This window comes from Corythoichthys intestinalis, chromosome 21 (assembly GCF_030265065.1).
Source record: "Corythoichthys intestinalis isolate RoL2023-P3 chromosome 21, ASM3026506v1, whole genome shotgun sequence".
NCBI lineage: Eukaryota > Metazoa > Chordata > Actinopteri > Syngnathiformes > Syngnathidae > Corythoichthys > Corythoichthys intestinalis.
In genome coordinates, this window is record NC_080415.1 from 40,972,213 (window position 1) to 40,985,858 (window position 13,646).

Below are 13,646 nucleotides of genomic sequence, written 5' to 3' on the forward strand. Positions count from 1 at the left end.
GTCGTCGTTCTTCTTCCTACTTCGTCGCAGCAGCGAATCAACATGATCTCCAACGTGGCCTCCAGAAGGTTCCTCCTGCCCGCGCTCCGTCGTGTGCGCGCCCGGGTGACCTGTCGGTGAGTTTTCAACTTTTCAACAAAGTCGCCTTCGGTTGCGCGCGACCAACCGTGCCCCGACGTTGTCCGAGGACACTTTGTACAATTAGGCGCCTGCCTGCGCGCCGCGCGCGCGCACACTGACGAAGGGAGGCTCGATCATTAAATGACGAAGGGAGGCTCGATCATTAAACGACAACAAAGGTCCAAACTTTGCAACGGATGCACTTTGATGGGGAAAAACAAGGAGAGCCACAAACGCCCCCTCATAATGAACCAGTTAGGATTCGAATCCCGGTGCGGGTGCTCGCGTGAGAGAAGTTTCCTGCCCACACGAGGCTCCTCCCACCCGCACTCCAAAAGATTACTATAGACCCTACTCACCAACGTCACAGAATGACGTGTCGCTGTATCCGGCCGCCATATTGTCCGTCATTGTTTATCCGTATTCGCAATGGTTTCAATTTGTCGTGCAATTCATGGAAGCCCCGGTGCTTTCAGACGCTGTAAACTCATTGGATGCGTTGCTTAAAAGGCGTTATGTGGAAAAGCTTCAGTCTATCCATTCGCCAGATCCATATTTGAAGCCTAAATCCATATTTTTCCACCCGCTGTCTTCGCCCTCTCTGCCTGACATCTGCTACCCTGATATCTACAACTATCTTGTCCACACAAAATCAGCCTATTCCCACGACACTTTGAAAAACTTTAAGAGCAGCACTCTAAGCAACATTACCCTATGTGACCCCTTACCAGGGTAGCCCAGCCTATACGCAGACTATGCAGCTGCTTAGGGCCCCTGACCACTAGGGGCCCCCAATCTGGCAATTATTTAATTTATATTCTATTTTCTTTACTACAGTTTGCTTTATTTGACTTTCGTGAGTTTTGATACTTGATTACAAGCTTAAAAAAATAAAAGTTCTTCCTTAACTTCTTTCTTTCCTCTTTTAGAAAAAGGTTTGGTGCTATCTACAGTAAGTACTGACAATCATTTGGGGTGAGAAGTTTGAAGTATGCAGTGCAACAAAATCTGATTAATATACAAAATATGGACGTATGGCTTGGATTGCATGTATGGGTTTCACAGTACACTGTGACGAAATGGTGGACCAAAAATATGGGCCCCTATGCATTATTTGGCTTAGGGCCCCCAAGTGGCCTGGGCCGGCCCTGCCCCTTTCTTCCAATTTTCTAAAATGGCGACAATCAATAAAAAAAAAAAAGTTGACTGTGATGGCCGACGCTTCAAGGAGAGGTGGATATTGGACTATTTCTTCAATAAAACACGCAACAACTGTGTCTGCCTCATTTGCAAAGAGACAGTCGCTGTTTTCAAAGAGTTCAATGTGACGCGATAATGATATTACCGAACAAGACACGCTGACATGTACGACAACATTACAGGGAAGATACGCAGCGAGAAATTATGACAACTTGAAGCTAGTTTCATTTCACAGCAGCAGTATTTTGCAAGAGCCCGAGTGTCGAAAGAGAACGCCACAAAGACGAGACTGTTGAAATTATGAATTAAAAATAATAATAAAGCAAATGTGACACACATAAGGGCTTGCTAAAATGTGTTGAAATATATTGTTCTATGTAAATCAGCTAAGGTAGCCCCCCGCATTTTTACCACACCAAATCTGGCCCCCTTTGCAAAAGGTGTGGACACCCCTGTTTAACTGATGATCCGTAGACGAGGCCGGCTTCTGTCACTTGGTACCAGCTAAATATTATTCAAAATGTAATGACGGTGGAAGAAATTAGCATCTTGAATTTGAAACTGTATGTTGTCGGCGATTAGCCTCACAATGATCTTAATTGTGCTTGTCAGCCCAAAACCCTCTAAAAATATATTAAATGCATCTTATCAGATATAAAATGACTACTACATAATCCGTGGTAATCGTTTAGAGCTCAGTTTTCTCGTCCAATTGCAGCATCTCCTCTCCGGGTCTCTCGGAATACGGTAGAACTTCAAGTCTCTCCGTCTATCTTCTCTGTTATTGCAACCGACCGCCACACACGCCTTCACCATTTTGATTATTAATGTTAACGAGCAGAAAAACACGCCATAATAGGAGGAATTTACGTAGCGGTAATGCGTCAACACGACGAGTTGACGGACAATATGGCGCGGAGGCGTGGTTGTGACGTCATGTGAGTAGGGTCTATAGCTTCAGGCAACGTATGCAAATTTGTGAGAAAGTGTCACTGGCGACCATTCCCTGGTTTGTTGAGGTGTTCCTTCCTTGTTGTATACATAGATGCTGAGCCACGGCCACTTCACTTTTTGTTTTTTTGGGTTATTGTCCAAATATACCCTGACATTACTGGCTGAGCCACATGGCCGGGCGAGCGTCAACGTCTGTATTGGGTACCCAAAAACGGTACGGCTCTCGGCAGAAAGGCGGCCGGCTTTCCGGCTCGACCCCCAAATGTGGTCTTAAGGAACAAAAATGACGATGACACGCTGTCACTCGGGAGCCTACTCGTAGACAAACAACGGACTGGTCGCGAGTCCCGTTTCACACCGAGCAACGCGTCACCCGGACCGCATCTCGGCTAGGGTGACCGGCGGTAAACCCGTCTCGAAGCACCGACCGGGCGTTATTTCTTAGCACGCCACGAAACCGACGACTTCTACGGTATCGGTGGCACGACGCTAGAACAAAGACGCGCGGTCCGTCCGAAAGGAGCGCCGCTCACCGTCCGCCCGTCTTCTGGCGCAGTGACATCCACGTGGACGGGCCGCCGATCGCTCCCGCGCTGACCACCAGCTACGCCCACGGCACGTCTTCCTTCTCGCTCCTGGACGCCACCGTGGGCGAGGCGCTGACGCGGGCGGCCGACGCCTGGCCCGACAGGGAGGCCGCCGTCTTCGCGGAGGACGGCGTGAGGAAGACCTTCGCCGACTTTCACCGAGACGTACGGCCGCCGGCGCCGGCCCGTGTATTATTTGACTTGGTCTAGCGCACGTGCGTTTGTTTCGTCGACGCAGGCGGAGCGGGCCGCCGCCGGCCTGCTGGCGCTGGGCCTGCGGCCGGGCGAGCGCCTGGGCATCTGGGGGCCCAACACCTACGAGTGGCTCCTGTTCCAGTTCGCCACGGCCAAGGCGGGCATCATCATGGTGGGTACGGATATACGGAAACGCTCACATACTTTGTATGAATACTTTCCTGCCAAGAATCCAAACTTACTGGCTTACAAAAAATGGGAGCGACAGGTTGCTCGTATTATCATTATTTATCATAACTTATTTCTTTACTTGATATATTTCTGATAGCTGTCGTACGGCGAGACCATCGTTGTCGCGTATCTCGTATGTACCGGTACGGTGAGGTTTCCGCCCCTAACGGTGTCGTCCGCAGGTCTCCGTCAACCCCGCCTATCGTCCGGAGGAGGCGGAGTTTGCGCTCAGGAAGGTGAGCCGTTTCCGTGTCCGCGTGTCCATCTGGGCCCTGTCCGTCCATCCGTCTGTCTCTTTAGGTGGGCTGTAAAGCATTGGTGTGTCCCACGGCCTTCAAGAGCCAAAATTACTGCGACATGCTGCGCCTCATCTGTCCGGAAATTCCTTCCTGCCCGCCCGGAGACATCCGCAGCGGCCGGTACGAGCTATCCCACGGTGACCTAGCAGCTGTCTGCGTGTCCAAAAATGAAAAGGACTATTTCACATGTCGGGACTCAAATTTGGCCGTTCTCGACCGTTTCCTAGTTATTCCGCGCACTCAAAACGATGCACCAGGAAATGCCTTTTTTTTTGTGTTTGTTTTTTTGGGGTGACATCACAAACAGAATGGATGACCGTGTCTAGTGCTGCGCTAGCGAGTACATGTTGACATGACCATAAGAGAAAAGCGGAAATGACCGGGTTTTTTTTGTGGCGAGGCCAAGGCAGCACTTCTTTGGACGGATGGATTTGTGTCCATCCAAAATACTATCATTTGAAAGACTTATTTCCTAGCGCCTTTAAACCCGCTCGGACGGGGTCTCGTCGGCAGACTTCCCGACCTGCGCTCGGTCATCGTCCTGGACAGCCGGCAGGACGGGATGTTCCACGCGGACGACGTGATGGCGGCGGGCGACGGCCGCTCCTTGCGCCGACTGCACGAGCTACAAAAGAGCATTTGCTGCGACGGTCCCATCAACGTCCTCTTTACGTCGGTAAGAGAACGCCGTCCGTCCGGTGCCCGACGAGGCCAAAGAATACTACCGTCGCTAGGGAACGACGGGTCGGCCCAAAGGCGCCACGCTGACTCATCGCAACGTGGTCAACAACGCCTTCTTCGTGGGCAAGCGCATGGGATTCGACTGGCGGGTGAGCGAGAGCGCCGCCCGCCCCTTACTTTTGGCCGCTCAGACGGCCGTCTGTTTTGCAGCCCCGCACGCGAATCTGCCTCCCCGTGCCGCTCTACCACTGCTTCGGCTCGGTGGGCGGCGGCGTCTGCATGGCCGTCCACGGCGTCACGCTGGTCTTCCCTTCGCCGGCGTACAGCGGGCGGCGCAACCTGGCCGCCATGCAGGACGAGAAGTAAGACCGCGCCCGGTAGCATCGCGCGCGCCCGTACGTACCGGTTTTCCGATCGGCCGAGACCGCTTTTTCTTTGGCTTTTCTTTTCTTTCAATGCTAAATTTCTGCATAAAAGTCATCCCTATCATGGCCCGACTGTCAGACGGCCGGCCACACTCCCGCTTCAAATGGATGGAGCGTCCACAATTCCTTTCAATTCACAGCACAGCATGAAAAGAGCCTTCATCGCCCAGGGGCGAAATGGCCTTTCCCTTCAAAATCCAAGCACTGACATTAATATGAAGTTGTAACTTGCTCATTTCTCAAATCATCTTTAAAGATTACTTATCAAAACGTCTGCCATTTACTCCATGGCTGTCGTGGATGCTGCTAGACGTTCACCCTTAGCCCTCCCACACAGAAAATAATTACAGTACATCCGAAACAAATGATTATAACAATATATTTGAGAGAAAATGCGTGTTGTTTTGCCTCATTCAAATCTGAATATCTGAACATTTAAATATGTAAACTAAAGTGCAATCACATTCGTAAATGAATGGCTTCTGGTTTTGGAAATGTAAATAAACCAAACAACAAAATTGCAATAACTGCATTAACCGTCAAAGTGAAGTCGAACTGTAACTGTAGTCTTGAAACAAATCTGAATAAGGAAAAACATTGCAATAAAATCATGCAAACTGAGAGAACATCGCTTCAATGATATCTAGCGTCATCTAGCGTCGTGAATGGGTATTACGTCTAGACCGCGTATATAAGACAACCCCCACTTTTTCAGTCTTATTTCAATGCAAAAAACACCGTCTTATACTCGGGCCAATACGATATTCAGTACGGTACATATGTTTTTCACTATTTTTCCCAAAGTATCATTTAAAAAACCTTTTTTGGATATATATTTTTTAATAAATTGTTGTAAAGCACTTCAAATGTAATAATTATAGGTTTAAACATGTTACTGTCCCACTGAATTATTTTTAAACAAGAATGAAGTAGGAAAATGCTTGTCTTTATTGAATGCTTCATTGAGTGAGTCCACTCAAGCTGCTCACTTACATACAATGAGTTGCCACGGCAACTGTTTAACAAGTTAAACGATGATTGACTGCATGCGGTGCTTTGAAGCTTGGGGTTCCAGGCATCTGTGGCAAGATCAAACATTAAACTTTTGTCAATCATCGTTACCTTTAATAAGCAACTCCAGTGCATTGCCTGACCAACAAAGAGCAGGGAGCGGGAGGGAGAGTGAGACTACGTGATCGGCTTGGGACCGCTCATCTGTATTTATAATTGTTTTTTTTTAAATTAGAAAAGAAAAAATCCACAATGGACTCGGGGTGCAAAGTTTGAAGCGCGAAGTAGCGAGGGATCACTGTACACTCAATTCGTGGCAGAAGAACGATCGGTCGTCAATTCGTGGCAGAAGAACGATCGGATCGGACGACTCGTCATCTCGGGAAGGTTGACGAGCGCTCCGTTTTATTACGGCGGCCGTCTCGGGTAGGTAGATCCGATGCCGCTCGGTACATCTCAAAGAGTAGATGTTGCACGGCGTCCGTACGTTACTTCTCGGGGCTCGCCGATACCCTTAATGTCATTTTAGTGCCGTATCGGTACCGGTACTATCACCGGTGCGACGCTAGTCCGGAAACGTGTTTATATTGCTTTCAGGTGCACCTTTGTGTACGGGACGCCCACCATGTTCGTGGACATGATCAGCCAGCCCGACGTGCGCAAGTACGATCTTTCGTCCGTTGTCGGAGGTGAGGACGTACGGACCGAAGGGATTCCGCCGCTTTTGCCGCAGCTCGTCGGCTTTTGGAAATGGCCAACGAGTCGCTTTCCGTGTTTGCGCAGGCGTCATGGCGGGCTCGCCGTGTCCTCCCGAGCTGGTTCAGAGCGTCATTTCCGTCTTGGGCATCCAGGAAGTGACGGTGAGCCAAATCCGTCCATCTGAAAAGCGACGGCGAATGCGCGCTTTGACGTCTGCCCGCCAGGGGGAGACAAAGGCCGTAGATTGGATAACCCTTGATGCGCTTCGCCGCAATTTCAGGCCAGCCCTTGGAACCGGACACTAGGTTAAAGCCGTGATGAGAGTACAGAATTAGTCCACAAGAGGGAGACAAAGGGCAGCACCTTGAAAGAAAAGTCAGCCATGGTGAAGTTTTCTTTAATTGAGCATTGAGCGCAAAGGAGCAACGTGACGCTGATGCTACGTGAAGCTCGGGACGAGGTTAGGACTCGGCGTCGGCAAACAAGCGGTAGGGGTGAGTGGGGCTCGTTAGGTTGGCCGCACCCACTTGGCTGTGGCGCGTGGAAAAGCAGGACAAATCCGGACGACAGAAAGTCACGTGTCTCGCGTCAACTTTGAATCCGGTCAAGTCCAGTCCAGTCTAGTCGTGACCGGAATCGGGCGAGTCAACAGGAAGGCAAACTTTAGCTCGGTCAGATCAGAACTAATTTTGGCATCTCGGACAACTCTTCTGTGTTATTCCAACCGACTGGTTTCAGGGAGGGCGCGGCAAAATCTTCGCTAACCGCGCCCCTCCTCGTGTCGTCTTAATGAGAGGTCGACCGATACAAGCTTATCAAAGGCCGATGCTGATACAGAATTGTTTTGTTTTTTTTGTAGAGATTCAACTGATGTCTAAAACCGATATACTTTTATTCAAAGCAATTGTTGTATGAATGTTTGTATCAGAAGTCCAATTTCTCTTCTGCTACTTTTTGTATCACTGGCCGCTATGTGGTTCAAATTAGCATTAACAGAGCTTGTCACTCAAACAGTTGTCCTATGATATCGGCCGACATCTCGGAAAAATGTCATCTATCGGCCAGCCGGCGTAGCGGTCGACCGACAGATCGTCACCCGAACGGTTCTTCTATTATATCGATGAGTACGGCCGAAGGCCGATCTTGAAAAAAGTCCACGTATCGGTCGATCTTTCGAGTCAACTGGCGGGTGCGTCTTTTTCAGTCGCGAAGCTCGGGTGTCGTCTTTTGAAAGCGATTGAGCCGAGAGAGCGATCGGCGGCGCCGGAACGTGGCGAGGCGTCGGACCAGGGGCGGTCCGCCCTCCGGCGGGTCGTAGCGACGATCGAACCGGCCCCCCGACCTCCCGGCCGGCCTCCGACCCCGCTCACTGGCGAGCGGCGGCGGCCTTGTTCTTCTTGGGCTTGGGCTCGGCCCGGCAGGCGGCGAAGACGGCGCTTTCTCGAACCCGCTTGCCTCGCTGCGACGGCGGCGAGGCGCACAGGGCGTCCGTCGGCCGCCGGCCGTGGGCGTCCATCCACCTGTGCCCGCGCAGCTGTTAAAATACTTTGAAGGCCCGCCGGCGGACGGCGCACGTTGTAGCGTTTACCTGCGGAGCGGCGCCAGCTGGCAGCTGCAAGTCCAGGGGTTGTTGGCCACCGTCAGATTGGTCACTCGCGACAGGTCCAGGCTTCTGGGAAGCGCTCGCAGTTTGTTGTCGTCGAGGTGGAGCGAGGTCAGCGCCGTCACCCCCGCGAACGCCTCGTCCGACATCTGAAAGGCGTCGGACGTCAGTCGTGTCGGCCGAGGCGACACGCCCGTTGCGGGAGGGAATCTTTGTTCGTTCGCTGCCTTCCCTCCCTCTTCGAATGGATTGGGCTTCCGGCGGCGAAAAATAATAATTCCATAGCAGACGCTTTGAAGACGATCCGGTAATCGGTGGAGAAATAAGCTAGTTAGGATATCATTTTAATGGCGACGCATTGACTTGGTTGGGCAATACCGACCCGAGCGAGGCCACGTAAGGTCAACTGAAATGAGTTGATCACTAGTTCACGTCCAATCCCGACGGTCGACAGAGGACCAACGCGCGACAAATGTTCGTTGGCTGCTATCCTCCCTCTTCGAATGGATTGTACGTCTACCTGTGATAAACTTATTTCAGTTGACAGCAGAAGGATGTCTATTATGCTCTGGAGAGGGGCGACTGGCGCTCCTTTTTTTATGTCGCCGGCGGCCATTTCAGTTAGGGCGACCGGTGTACGGAAACAACCTTAGATCTGGAAGAGTACGTACAGTGGGGCAAATAAGTATTTAGTCAACCACTAATTGTGCAAGTTCTCCCACTTGAAAATATTAGAGAGGCCTGTAATTGTCAACATGGGTAAACCTCAACCATGAGAGACAGAATGTGGGGGGGGGTTCCAGAAAATCACATTGTTTGATTTTTAAAGAATTTATTTGCTAATCATGGTGGAAAATAAGTATTTGGTCAATACCAAACGTTTATCTCAATACTTTGTTATGTACCCTTTGTTGGCAAAAACGGAGGCCAAACGTTTTCTGTAACTCTTCACAAGTTTTTCACACACTGTTGCTAGTATTTTGGCCCATTCCTCTATGCAGATCTCCTCTAGAGCGGTGATGTATTGGAGCTGTCGTTGGGCATCGCGGACTTTCAACTCCTTCCGCAGATATTCTATGGGGTTGAAATCTGGGGACTGGCTAGGACACTCCAGGACCTTGAAATGCTTCTTACGAAGCCACTCCTTTGTTGCCCCTGCTGTGTGTTTGGGATCATTGTCACGCTGAAAGACCCAGCCGCGTCTCATCTTCAATGTCCTTGCTGACGGAAGGAGATTTTCACTCAAAATCTCTCCATACATGGCCCTATTGATTCTTTCCTTGACATAGATCACTCGTCCTGGTCCCTTTGCAGGAATAAGAGCCCCAAAGCATGATGTTTCCACCCCCGTGCTTCACAGTGGGTACGGTGTTCTTCGGATGCAATTCAGTATTCTTTCTCCTCCAAACACGAGAACCTGTGTTCGTACCAAAAAGTTCTATTTTGGTTTCATCTGACATAACACATTCTCCCAGTCCTCTTCTGGATCATCCAAATGCTCTCTAGCGAAGCGCAGACGGGCCCGGACGTGTACTTTCTTCAGCACGGGGACACGTCTGGCAGTGCAGGATTTGAGTCCCTGGCGGCGCATTGTGTTACTTTGTTACTGTGGTCCCAGCTCTCTGTAGGTCATTCATTAGGTCCCCCCGTGTGGTTCTGGGATTTTGCTCACCGTTCTTGTTATCATTTTGATGCCTCGGGGTGAGATCTTGCACGGAGCCCCAGATCGAGGGAGATTATCGGTGGTCTTGTATGTTTTCTATTTTCTAATAATTGCTCCCACAGCACCAAGCGTTTTATCTATTGCAGATTCAGTCTTCCCCGCCTGGTGCAGGTCTACAATTTTGTTTCTTATGTCCTTCGACAGCTCTTTGGTCTTGGCCATCGTGGAGTTTGGAGTGTGATTGACTGTGGTTGTGGACAGGTGTCTTTTATACCGATAATGAGTTAAAACAGGTGCCATTAATACAGGTAACGAGTGGAGCCTCATTAGAAGAAGTCAGACCTCTGACAGCCAGAAATCTTGCTTGTTTGTAGGTGACCAAATACTTCTTTCCCACTCTAATTTGGAAATAAATTCTTTAAAAATCAAACAATGTCATTTTCTGATTTTTTTCCTCCACATTCTGTCTCTCACGGTTGAGGTTTACCCATGTTGACAATTACAGGCCTCTCTAATCTTATCAAGTAGGAGAACTTGCACAATTGGTGGTTGACTAAATACTTATTTGCCCCACTGTATTGCGCGATGTTATTTCTTCATACCCCGCTACTCGGTACTGATACGATATAAGTATGGGTGTCGTCGCTAGTCACGTGTATTAGCGCGCGCCACTGCTGTCCTGGGTCTGACCTTTTTCCAGTACCGCCTAAGTGCTGAAAAACCGAGCGGGCGGGAAGTCCGGCGCGGTCGTCAAAGGCTACTCTCATGTCGATCCGTGTCAACATCCCGCCTGCCGGACGGCGCTAAAAGCTTGGCGCAGGTGCGACACACGCTGGCTGGAAATTTCCAGCAGAGCCGCAAAAGAGGCGTCTGTACGCCGGCTTCGCATACAAACGCGCTCTGTTTAGCCGACGCTCCAAACAAACTCAAATCTCTCCCTCCCTCCCTCCCTCTCTCCCCCGTTTTTTTCTCACCCTCTGTCCCCATCCATATTAACAGTTTGGAATTATTTGTTGCTCGGTTTAGATACACAAACAGGAATGCTAACACTCGGTCGACTGTCAAAGCAAACACAATCAAGTGCGTGCGGAATGTCGGACGGCGCTCTCCGGACCGACCGCTTCCTGTTTTTCCGTTTTGCACGGCATTTTTCAGCTCGGCTCGCGGGCAACCGCTGACGGTCGACAAATCGGCGCCTTCCAAAAATGCGCCCTTCCGCATACCTAGACGGGTCTCGGAAATAGCCCCGAACGAGCGTGCGCCATCGACCTGATAGCCAAAATCATTGAAACGAGTGTTGTGTCGATACCATTTCGTCACTGACACTGGGCCACGCGGCGTCGGTCGTTACCCAGCCGATGGCGCTTTTTGTCTTTTCTATTGATACTAAATTAGGGTGACCATATTTTGATTTCTAAAAAAGAGGACAGTCAGCCCGGCCTCAAGATACTTGAATTTTACTCCAAGTTCACACAAAGATGCCTATATCACTTTAATATATTTAAAGTGTGCCCCCTCAGTCTGGATGGAAAAATGTAGTTTGAAAAAAAATAATGACTTTAAAAAAAATATATATATATATATATATATGTACTGTATATATATTTTTTTAATTATTAAATTTATTAGGATCATGGAAGCTTCCACTTGGGGAAAATATATACATACAGTATATCCTTTATATACATAATATAATAAAAATATAACTGCCTAAAACTTTTGCACAGTACTGTATATATATATTTATATATGTATATATGTATGTATGTATATGTATATATATATATATATATATATATATATATATAATGCAGACCCATACAAATGTATTCCAGTCAATACACATACACACAGTAGGCTATGTGCCAACTAAACATTTTTATAAATTACTATCACGACAATTGTCCTTGACGAATTCTTATTCCCATTCAATTGATGTTCTAATTCAATGTTCTAGATTGCACACAAACAAAAACCGAAATAAACTGACAAACTATTCAATCAGCATGTTTCCAAATGTAGCAGTTCAAAACTACGTTTCCCATAATGCCTAGCGCGGTTTAGCTTACTGATAGCTAGCTGAGGCAAAAATCAAACATTGCTATGAAAGTTTACAATCATCGGCAGCGCGCCGATGCGACACCAAACGGTATTTTACAGTCAAAGCTCCAACAGAAGTCAACAGTTGCCATTATATACGTATTTATCATTACAAAAAAAAAAAAAAAAAACAGGCATTGTGGCCAAATCGTCAACCCAGTAGATGGCGGTAATGCCTCGTGATAGGGGTAAACTGCCAACAAAAACAAGAAGAACTACTACTTCCCTCCATTCTAGTAGGAGCCATGTCAACTGCTGCCATCCAGCGGCCGGAGAGATTCTCTTCAAATTGGTCCCGTGAAAAATCATAAAAACCGGACATTTTTATGAATTTATAAAACCCGCCCGGACCACGAGGACACTACGTGAAAGTAGGACTTGTCCGGGCAAAAGAGGACGTTTGGTCACCCTATACTAAATGACCGCATACTTACTCGAACCTTTCTTTCGCGGCTCGGTCAGACGCCACTTGACTATTCTGTGTTGTTGACGTCTAATCCTTTCGAATTGCTTCAATTGGATTGGGTGTTTAAGTCAGTGAAATTCGCAGCAGAAGGACCAAAAGACCCTTGATTACCCCTACGAAAGTGGCGGCCGGCCGCCTCAATGTCCATCAAAGTCATTGCGTCGACTTTAAAATGAAGAACTCTCAACCGTGGCCGTCAGGCCATCAAGAGAAGGACGAACGGCGGTCGGAAACACCGTCCGGAAAGTTCAAATGGTCCGCGCTCCCCGTTAACGGCGATGTGGTTATAATGTCGATACCGTCGTTATCTGTGCAATACTATCGATTACCAAAGCGCTACATTTATTTGAGGCGGGGCCAAGGGACGAGGGCGAACGACGGACAGGGGGCGAGCACTGACCTTCTCCAGGCCGGCGCGGTCCAGCCAGAGCGTCTCCAGGTAACGGCCGAAGCTGAGGAAGGCCCGGTCCGGGACGCTCCCCAGGGGGTTGCCGGCCAGCGACAGCTCCTCCACCACGCGCAGGCCGGCCAGGGCGGCGGCGGGGAAGGAAGCCAGCCGGTTGGCGTCCAGGCGCAGCGCGGCCAGGTTCTCCACGTCGTCCAGCGAGCCGGCGTCCAGCGCGCTGAGCTCGTTGCCGCTCAGGTGCAGCCGCCGCAGGTCCCCGGCGCCGGCGAAGGTCCCCGGTCGTAGCCGCCGCAGCTTGTTGTCGTCCAGCAACAGCGCGAACAGGTTGACCAGCGGCGAGAAGACTCCTTTGGCCAGCTCGGCGATGCGGTTGTGGTCCAGGTGCAAGTAGGTCAGCCGGCCCAGGTCCCGGAAGGCCTCGGGGTGGACGCCGGCGATGCGGTTGTGCGACAGGTACAGGTAGACCAGCTGCGTCAGGCCCCGGAAGGCGCCGGCGGCCAGGCGGCGCAGCCGGCAGCGCTGCATGTGCAGCGACACCAGGCCGCCGCTGTCGGCGAAAGCGCCGCCGGGCACGCCGCCCAGCGGGTTCCGCTGCAGGTCGAGAAGCCGCGTCGACGCCGACACGCGCGGAATCTTCTTCAGGCCCGCGCCCTCGCAGATCACGTGCTGCAGGTCGCCGTGGCAGCGACACGCCGACGGGCACGGGCCGGGGGGCGCCCCCCCGGCCAGCAGGACGCTCCCCAACAGCAGCAGGCAGCCCACGCGCCGCATCTCCTCCGAGTGAGCGGGCGCCCGCTCCGCCGCCGGGAAAAGAAGGGCGGACGGGACGGGAGGGGCGGGGGTCGGACTTAGAACACTCGCCCCTATTGAGCGGCTCCCTCTCGCCGGGGAGGGGGAGAAAAAAAAAACTCTTGCGGCCGCGTGAGGAGAACGTTTGTGTGAGCTTTGGAGCTTTAATCGCCCGCGCGTGTTGTAAACATTCCTGGACGAGGAATGTGCAGTTGAC

General features: G+C 50.5%; 2 protein-coding genes across 3 annotated transcripts in view; one reads left to right on the top strand and one right to left on the bottom strand.

Moving 5' to 3' along the window:
• acsf2 (acyl-CoA synthetase family member 2) overlaps positions 1 to 13,646 on the top strand; it is a 17,915-nt gene continuing 4,269 nt past the window's right edge. Inside the window, exons 1-10 of one of the 2 annotated variants that reach the window (XM_057826600.1) lie at positions 1 to 116; positions 2,831 to 3,026; positions 3,100 to 3,228; positions 3,470 to 3,523; positions 3,588 to 3,706; positions 4,100 to 4,262; positions 4,321 to 4,416; positions 4,478 to 4,629; positions 6,301 to 6,392; positions 6,487 to 6,563. In XM_057826600.1, coding sequence (XP_057682583.1) covers positions 43 to 116; positions 2,831 to 3,026; positions 3,100 to 3,228; positions 3,470 to 3,523; positions 3,588 to 3,706; positions 4,100 to 4,262; positions 4,321 to 4,416; positions 4,478 to 4,629; positions 6,301 to 6,392; positions 6,487 to 6,563 — 1,152 coding nt within the window. In that variant the 5' untranslated portion in view covers positions 1 to 42. Of the gene's footprint in view, positions 117 to 2,830; positions 3,027 to 3,099; positions 3,229 to 3,469; positions 3,524 to 3,587; positions 3,707 to 4,099; positions 4,263 to 4,320; positions 4,417 to 4,477; positions 4,630 to 6,300; positions 6,564 to 13,646 lie in introns of both variants that reach the window. The other variant, XR_009061796.1, reaches the window with a different exon arrangement.
• On the bottom strand, positions 7,609 to 13,542 carry chad (chondroadherin). The gene is made up of 3 exons (XM_057826610.1): positions 12,635 to 13,542; positions 7,991 to 8,154; positions 7,609 to 7,922 (listed from the first exon to the last, which is right to left on the bottom strand). The coding sequence occupies exons 1-3, from the start codon at positions 13,409 to 13,411 to the stop codon at positions 7,769 to 7,771; spliced, it is 1,095 nt and encodes a 364-aa protein (XP_057682593.1). The 5' UTR covers positions 13,412 to 13,542; the 3' UTR covers positions 7,609 to 7,768.

Bases quoted from the DNA above. Each gene is read 5' to 3' on its own strand.
- chad (XM_057826610.1), bottom strand. From the start codon at position 13,411: ATGCGGCGCGTGGGCTGCCTGCTGCTGTTGGGGAGCGTCCTGCTGGCC. The intron at 8,155-12,634 runs GTCAGTGCTCGC...GACGCCTTTCAG, and splicing joins ACCGCGCCGGCCTGGAGAAG to ATGTCGGACGAGGCGTTCGC. The intron at 7,923-7,990 runs GTAAACGCTACA...GCGCGGGCACAG, and splicing joins CAGCTGGCGCCGCTCCGCAG to GTGGATGGACGCCCACGGCC.